Genomic DNA, 9,636 nt, shown 5'->3' on the forward strand with positions numbered 1-9,636 from the left:
ATGTTTACTGATAGTATGCTTTGCAACTCAGGTGAACACACACAACACAAAGCTTTTGCCAGAAGGCTTAACTACATTACTTGGAAAAATGAAACATATATCAGGAATATAAGAACCGATCTCCTAAAAACAAGGACACGACTTTAACCACTACTCCTTACATGATATCTACCTATCTGACTTATTCAAACCATCTTAAATCAAATTACTACACCTAAATTTTGCATGTCTATAACTCAATCAAGAATATAGACGTTGCTAGCTTTTATTTTCATACAAAATAAATACCGAAGTTTAAGATTACCAACACATCCCCCCTTAACCTTAAACTTATGCAGACAGATTCTTAACACCCAATAGGCTCTGCATCTTTTCAAACTTGCTTGTCATCAATGCTTTAGTTAGTATGTCCGCTTTATGATCAATGCTGTTTACATACTCTAGAATTATATCCCCCCGTTCAACACATTCACTTATGAAGTGATACTTAACATGAATGTGTTTGCTTTTTCCATGAAATACATCATTTTTAGCGAAATCAATAGCCGATTTATTGTCAATAAACAACACAACAGGAGCAATGTTTTCTCCAGTTATCTGACTGAGTAAATTATGAATCCAAATGGCTTGACAAGCCGCTGTGATGACAGCCATAAATTTCGCCTTGCACGAGGACAAAGCCACACACTTCTGCTTTTGTGAAACCCATGTAATTAAGCTTTCATTTAAATAAAAGCACATACCTCCGATACTCCTTCTATCATCCAAATTGCCTTCTATATCACTTTCAGTGAAGGCAGATAATAAATTGTTTCCACTATTCCTTGTATACACCAACCCAAGCTGCAATATTCCTTGCACATACCTCAATATCCATTTTATTGCATTTTACTATGTCTCTTCATGTATCTACTCGTTATGCCTACCGAATATGCGATATCCGGCCTAGCGTGAACAAGATACCTCAACCCCCCTATTATACTCATGTAATATATTGCATCAATAGCCTTACCTCTTTCATCTTTGTCGAGAAGCTCTTTAGGATTTATTGGAAACTTCGTTGGATTGCACCCATTTAAGCCTACTTTCTCTATTATCTTTTTAGCATATACCCTGTTTGTCTAATTTTGATACATCCTCGAATCTGTTCCACCTCAATTCCTAGGTAATAACTTAGTTTCCCTATGTTTATCATCTCGAACTTCTTGTTCTTTGTTGTTTGAAACTCTCGATCATAGATATACTACTCCCAGTTACTAGAAGATCATCCACATATACTGCTATGATCATCTTGTCACCTCCCTCCTGCTTCGTATATACAGTATGTTCTGATGGACAGTTTTTAAATCCCAAACTCTCGAGAAAAGCATTCAACTTCGCATACCATGCCCGTGGGGCTTGACGGAGGCCATATAAAGCCTTCAACAGTTTATACACCAAATCTTTCTTGCCCTTCTTTTCATAACCTTCAAGTTGCGCAATATACACATCTTCAATTATATCCCCGTTCAGGAAGGCAGTCTTGACATCTAGGTGATGAACCTCCCAATTGCACAGTCTCAAGTCTTGTTACTGGAGCAAATACCTCATCATAATTAACTCCATATTCTTGTACTTAACCCTTGGCCACTAATCTCGCTTTGTACTTCACGGAATTTCCCTCGGCATCCTTTTTTAATTTAAATATCCATTTCAAACCGATGACCTTTTTTCCTGGTGGTAACTGAATTAGTCTCTAGGTAAGATTTTCTTTAATTGATTACATTTATTTATCCATGGCAGCTTTTCAGCTCCGTTCTTTGACAACTTGTGTAAAGTTGATTGGTTCTTCAATCCCCATAAGGAATAATTCTTCATCCAGCTATATTTGATTTGTCTCGTCATAGATTTTTTGAAGATTCTTAACTCTTCTTGGTTCAACACTGTCATCATAATCATCCGAGTTCAAACACTGTGCAGTTGACTGTGATCTTGGGGACTCATTAGTTTCACACCGTGAATCTATTGTATCCTCATTACTTGTGTCTGCCTCACCACAATCATTACGAACTTCTTCTTCCTCTCTCGCAGTTGCACCTTTGATTGTGAAAGCACCAACATAAGAAAACAAAGTATCCTCTTTTTATTCCTATAGCCACGATTTATTTTCTTCAAATGTCACATCTCTACTTACCATATTTTGTTCACTAGATCATACAAATGGTATGCTTTAGTGTCGGGTTCTTTCCCCTAATTAATAACTTGTCTGCTCCTATCATCCAACTTGTTGATGTGTTAGCTTGGGATCTTCATATGTGCTTTACATCCAAAGATTCTCATATTACTCATATGTGGCTTTCTTCCATTCCATTCTTCATAAGGCATGATTCCAGTTAATGCTCGTGTAGGAAGTCTATTTAGCAAGTAGATCGCATGCCTAACAGCTTCCCCCATAATGTAGCTGGTAACTTAGTTTCTTTTAAACAACTTCTCACCATCTCAACCACAGTCCGGTTTCTCCACTCTACAACCCGCGTTTTGCTGCGGCGTATACGGGGCTATATAGTGTCTTTGTATGCCATTCACAAAACATCTTAAAATCATTTGATCCAAACTCACCCCATCTCTCTGTTCTAAAAACTCTTACTTTTCTTTCTTCACCTCTGTCAACCAATACACAAAAATTCTTGAAAGGAGACAAGGCTTCATCTTTTCTCTTCAAAAAATTTACCCACATGTATCGACTATAGTAATCCACCAATAAAAAAAATACTTCTTGCCCAAAGTTATTTTCGGTAGTATTGGACCACATAGATCCCCATGAACGAATTCAAGTACCTTCTTCGCTGCATAATTTGCTTTCAAGGTGTTTTCTAGTTTGTTTTGACATTAGGCAGCCCTTAAACACCTCGTCTGGAGAAGTTATCAGTGGCATCTATTTCACCATGTTACCCTTATTCATCAACATTAATGCGTGGTAATTAACGTGTCCCAGGCGCATATGCCACAATTTTGATTCATCCACGTGCTTTGACAGTAAACAAACAGGTTACGTATAATATGAATAATAATCTTATAAAGTCAATTTTGAGAGTGTTTTACCTTCATAAGGAGTGTGTCTTCATAGTCATACACCCATAGAAACTCTCCTTTGATTATAACTCTGTTTCCCTCCTCTGTTAATTGCCCAGGACTTATTATATTATTCCTGATAGTTGGAATATAAGTCATCAATAGTGCATATTTCTCCATTCTTGCAGACGAACGACACATACCACTTTCCTTCGTTTCTTACGCTCGACCCATCCCCAAATCTTACAACACTTGTAACTTTCTCATCCAATTTCGTAAACTTGGACCTGAATCCCATCATATGACTGCTTGTTCCATTTTCCAGATACCACACATTTGATTCTCCTTGTGGTTTGGTCATTTGTGATGGCATCAGTTGTTTTTCACTTAGATAAGTAGCACCCGAGCCTTCAGTGTCGCACTTTGCCAACAACAATGTTGGTTCATCGTCGTCGAGTTTGGCTATATTTACTTCCTCCTTCTATTCTTTGTTTCATTTGGGCCTTCGACAGTCAACAACAAAGTGACCATATATGCCACAATTATAGCAACAGTTTACTTTCAGAAATCTCTCGTTTTTGCTACTCTTCTTCCGTAAGTAACAATTGTCCTTCGTTTGATTCACTTTTTCCACAACTTTTTATCCTTTCTTCGTGACTTTTTAAGGACCCAACTACTTCTTCAACAGAATGTCTCTAAATTTCCAAAATGTTCCAAGATGGAAATAATTTGGAGAATCTAGATGGTACAGCACGCAACAATTTTTTCACCACATAGGATTCTTTCATCTCATCTCCCAAAACTCTTATATTTGACACCAAGCCATTCAACCTCAGATAAATTTCATCGAGTTGCTCATTGTCTTTCATGCTCAGCGATTCGAAGTCAGTTCTCAAAGTTTGAACCTTCGCCTTTTTCACTCATTCATCCTCTTGACACATCATTTTCAATGCTTCCCAAGCCTCCTTAGCCGTGTTCTTTTCAGCGATTGAAAGCAACATATTCTCTACCAAACCCTGGTACATCATCGCTAGCGCCACCTTATCTGTCTTTTCTTCATACACCCGCCACCCAAACACCTTGTGTCTGCATATATACTTTCATTTTCATCACCCATATAGTATAATTTTTCTTGGTTAGAATTGAATAGTTTAAGCCTATTGATCCTGCTCCCTTGACTTTGTTAACATCCATCGCATACGTCTCTGACTTTCATGAAGAGATTCCTGAGCTCCGATACCAATTATTGTAAATATAATACGTTATATGTTTACTGATAGTATGATATACAACTCAGGTGAACACACACGACACAAAACTTTTGGTAGAAGGCTTAACTGCATTACTTGGAAATATGAAACATATATAAAAAATACAAGAACTGATCCCCTAAAAACAAGGACACAATTTTAACCACTACTCTGTACATGATCTCTACCTATCTGACTTATTCAAACCATCCTAAATCAAATCACTACACCTAAAATACTGCATGTCTATAACTCAATCAAGAATATAGACATTGGCAACTTTTATTTTCATACAAAATAAATACCCAAGTTTAAGATTAACCAACAGTTTTTAGCAACACTATTTTCAAACCAATTAATTGAAGTACATGAGCCACCTATATTAAAAACATATCCTTTGTTAATTTAAGTTTTAGTAAAGGCGCAATTCGAAAATTGAAATCGACCTTTAGTAAGATGCAGTTTTCAAATTTGATCTCTTATAGTGAGACTTGATCTCTTATGGAGCAAGGAGTGTGTATTTGAGGGTGTGTGTGTTTGGGACTATATTTTAACCAAAGGACAGCTCAGTACGTGTACGAGACACCTCCCAGCTGGCTTCTTCACCTCAGCAACACTAACAAACAAATAACTTTTGGGAACCACATGCCCTAATTTCTATTGCTAAAGTAAATGTAGACACTTCTAGCAACACATTGTACATTATTGTATATATATATAATGAGTGTTGTTAGGATACCTTCTGTTTTTTACAATGTTGGAAAAGTGATAGTTTCAGATGTATGATTTGCTGGCTCCTGTTATCATTTTAACATACGACTACTACTTACTTAAACTTTATTAGTCAATCTTTTGTTGTCGAACATCTATAGGCAATTTTTAATAGGGGATATATAAAAACCCTATAAGGGTTACCCCTTAAAAATAATCATGAATTGTAGAGTCTATGAATATAATGGCATTTCAGGATCCAGATTCTTAGTTTGATATGTACCGAATTTCGGGACGAGCAATAATCGATGACAAGAGATAATCTCTTCCCATTTAAGCTATCTCAATAAAGTTGAATGTGAATACATTGGTCAACTACTTACAAGTACGATTATTTTACCCCAGTTAGAACTTTATTTTAGAAGAAAGTCACTAATGACTTGTGGTGGCATGTTTTTATTAATATCAAGCTAATGGGAGATGCGGCCATATGGCATCTGGGTGCCGTATGCAACAGAGAAATATGGGGAGGACAATTAGAACCCCACCTTCTGAATTATCCAGAACTTTTATCATAAGCACAAATGATGATACACCAATATTGCTTCTGCTTTGTTTTCTTTTGGCAGTGATACTTATTCCTTTTTTTAGTGCCTTCAACTCATATATCTGGTGCTTGAAACGAAAGAGATTCTTCACTAAGTTAAGTTTGTTTGTTTTACTAGATCTAATAATTGATGGAGAAAAACCCTAAATCGTTTGGAGCTTCTGATAGAAAGACTATAGAGAAAAATAGAAGAAATTACATGAAGGACCTCTATTGCCAGCTCCATTCTCTTATCCCCAATGATATCTCATCTAAGGTCTCTCTCTCTCTCTCTCTCTCTCTCTCTCTCTCTCTCTCTCTCTCTCTCTCTCTCCCTCCCTCCCTCTCTCTCTCTCTCTCCCCCCCTCTCCCTCCCTCCCTCTCATCATTAGCACGTAATTACTTGGCTGGCATGCACACAAATAATTTCACCTAGTTTTTTGGAGGCAAAAGATAAGCCACTTAACTTGGATTTGTGTATAAATGGCGTGCAGGGGGGAAAATCACTGACGGATCAACTAGATGCAGCAGCAAAATACATTAGGAAGCTGAAAATAAAGTTGGAGAAGTTGAAGCAAAAGAGAGAAACATTGGAGGGTATAAATCTGCTAAACAACATTCCAAGAGTCGAGGAAGCAATACTAGAATCAGCTTGCGTACCACCACAAGTAGATATACATGATTCAGGTTATTTTATAGAAATTCATCTGGTAAGTGGTTTAGATGTGAGTTCCTTCATGTTTATCAAAATTATCCGGATGCTGCAAGAAGAAGGTTTCGAGATTCATAATGCCAATTGTGTTGTTAGCAACAGTACATGTTTCCTAACCATTCATTCAGAGGTACGCAGATAGTTTTATTAGCAATACAGAATTTTGATACGGACCTTTTAATAAAAACTTCAAATAGTATGCCCCAACAGATTTAGATATGCTTGTTTTTATCGTAACAACGGCTCACGAGAATTTAGTAAAATTACAAGGGCTCACGGGTGCATGTAACAAAATATATCAGTACAATATTGTCGTTAAATGGACAAGGAATTGTACTTGTTGATGTAAAAAACCCATTACCCTACAGTGTACATACTGATGAGATGCTTCTAACTGCAGATAAGATAATACTTGTAATGTCTGTTCCCTGAATTAATTATATGTAATAGGTCGGAGCTGATTGCGTTTCAACTTGTGGAAGTGGCACAATATCTGAGAGGATCAAGAAGTTTGTGAATGGGGGTCGTTAAACTATTTGCTCTATTTGGTTTGAGTTTTACAAAATTATCATGTAACATTTTTACCAATCAAGAGCCTGCAGGTTACAAGAGCAATGTATGTTCATTGTTGCTTCGCAGGTAAAAATAGTAATACTGATTTAATGTTGTCAATTTCCTATCTGTTTTGCTTGGTCACCGTTTAGTCAGTGGCAACATGACCTAGCTAGATATTTATCTTATCAAGAACAAATGAACATGTGTTGGCTTTAGCATCTGATTGGTTCTTACTTATCAGTTTAAAGATATGTTGTAGATGTTGGCAGTGATCTATCAGACTATCACATTCTTGTGTACACCAACGTAGCGTATTCTTACAAAATAGTATTAAACATACAGAATTTACCAAGAATCTCTGTATATTAGTGTATCTTGTGAACACCTCTGAATAAATGAGTAGCCATCACTTAAATCTAATACAGTGAAGATCCTTCTCTTCGCTAATTTATCCATAAAATAACTATGCCAAACTAGTGTAGCCCTCATTTTTGTAGGATTTTAGTCCCTGTTGAATGCACGGCAAAAGGATTGACAGTAATGTGTATAAATCTTGTACGCATACTGAATGGAAAATTTAAAAGAATTGCACCGGAGTCGGGTGGTATCTTTGCCTTGTCGCAAGATCATGTCCATTACTCCCTATAACATGTAGTTAATAATCGATAATATAATATAATTTCGGTTTTAATATAATAAATATAGTATATTTCTATTTCCGATAAAATAATAAATACATTAAAGTAAGATTTTTTCTGGTATCAATCCTTTTACTTTAAAAATAATTAACTGTATTATGCGGTGGTGATAGCTGACAGGGACCATCAAAATACCGTTTAAATGCTTAATGACAGCTCCGCGGGGTAAGATACTCTCTACCGAACTACTCACAAATATACTTGCTTCCAACGTGTCAACGTCCAATATCAGTCATTTTTAAATTTATATACAAAATTTGTGTGCCGGTTTTTCTTATGACAAGCAAGATCACGGGATGGAGTTAAATTCAAAGTTATTCGACCCTTAATCGTCCTCACTCCGATAATTATTTCTTAAAATACATATATTTGGTTATAATTCATATTTGTCGAATAACAAAAAACTCCATAATATACTTTGACATATATTTTCATCTTCGTGAAAAAAAATATTAAAAATAACAATTTTTTGGTGCAAAATGCTGAAAATACCCATTTTGGTAGTGTATTACTAAAAATACATGTTCGGATACACATTTGTCATTTGGGTATTCGGTTTTGTACTAGATACCCATTTGTCAAATGTGCATCCATTTTTTTGATACACATTTGACAAATACGTATCTCAATGATAATACCCAAATAATGCATATCTTTAGTAATTTTCTTACATACCCAATTTTCAAATGCGTATTACACTTATCCAATTAAAAAATGCGTAACCAAAATGATATATTCAGCATATATTTTAAAATAGGTATTTTGAGCAATTTCAACCTTAAAAATGGATATTTTTAACCATCACCTCTTCGTGATCGCCTCTTATTTCAGTTATTGGATTTTCTAACGTGTGCCCAAGAACACACAATACGCACCAACTCCCATGAGTTTGATACATTTTAATTGGTCCTCTAATCATAAATATTGATGGACTCCCCTGCATTTATAACAACTCCACCAATAAAAATGTATCAAACTCATAAACTTTAGTGTTTATTGTGCCATGAGGCACACATTAGAAAGACCGTTTAGTTATTTAAGTTTTCATTAAATATCGTTCGTCTTGATTTTCGTGATCAACTCTTTTATCCCGTTCGCAGTTAAATTTTTACAAATTTTATATTGTACTTCACTTCCTAAATTATTTGTCATTTATAAAGTATGTTTATTTTATGATGGATTATTAAGTAAATTTCTTTTTAAAAATTTTAAAATTTTAAGAAAATTATATTAAGTTTCAAAATATAATTTAAAAAAAAAACAGGGAGCGAATAATAAATGCAACAGCAAACCAGTGAGGAAGCCGGCAAAACAGGCAGCATCCACAAGGATGAAATAACCAGTAACCACACTCCTCCTTCTTTCTCCCGCACCAACTTTTGCTTGCAACTACATTGTACGTGTCACACATACACATAATTTAAAATCCCTACCTAGCTATATATAGTCCAGTAAAGTTTTACAGACATAATATTCAAGATCATAATTTGCACACCTTAGTTTCTAGATGGCATCTCTGCTACTTCTTGTTTCTCAGCTTCTTAAACACCAACTCCACTCCACTACACCAACTTTTCCTTTCTGTTCTTGTGGTGCAACTACTTCTACGGGACTTCCTTGCTTTGTCGAATACAGGGCTGTCAGGCTGCTGGGAAAAAAACCCGCCAATCAGTTTTGTGAAAGGGAAGATGAATATGAAGAAGATTTAGCTGACTTAAGGGTTTCTGTTGCAGACATCTTTTGGCCTTAAAACTTTGAGTATGTACCTAGTACAGTACTTTGATTCTCCTTTTCTAGTAGTAGCACATGATTTATAACTACTATACGGGTAGTAGTATATAAATTTGGGAAATTATTCACCGCCAACTTGGCTGGGATACACCAGCCGCAATATTACATTGCGGGCTGCCGCAATGTTTTATTGCGGCGGGTGAGTGCACCCGCAATTAAACAATGTGGCTGCTGTATCCCATCCAACGATGGCTGGGGATCAGTTCCCTATAAATTTATATATATATGTGGTGCAAGTTTCAACAATATATGTCTTGGGCCCGAGAATAAGGAATAAAGAGG

The 9,636-nt window shown here is 35.9% G+C and overlaps 1 protein-coding gene across 1 annotated transcript; it reads left to right on the top strand.

Moving 5' to 3' along the window:
- The first annotated feature begins 5,458 nt into the window (after positions 1-5,458).
- On the top strand, positions 5,459-7,085 carry LOC141670439 (transcription factor bHLH162-like). Its single transcript, XM_074476279.1, has 3 exons — positions 5,459-5,875; positions 6,093-6,440; positions 6,761-7,085. The coding sequence occupies exons 1-3, from the start codon at positions 5,750-5,752 to the stop codon at positions 6,839-6,841; spliced, it is 555 nt and encodes a 184-aa protein (XP_074332380.1). The 5' UTR covers positions 5,459-5,749; the 3' UTR covers positions 6,842-7,085.
- The last annotated feature ends 2,551 nt before the right edge of the window (positions 7,086-9,636 follow it).

The sequence above is a fragment of the Apium graveolens genome, chromosome 7 (assembly GCF_009905375.1).
Source record: "Apium graveolens cultivar Ventura chromosome 7, ASM990537v1, whole genome shotgun sequence".
Lineage (NCBI taxonomy): Eukaryota > Viridiplantae > Streptophyta > Magnoliopsida > Apiales > Apiaceae > Apium > Apium graveolens.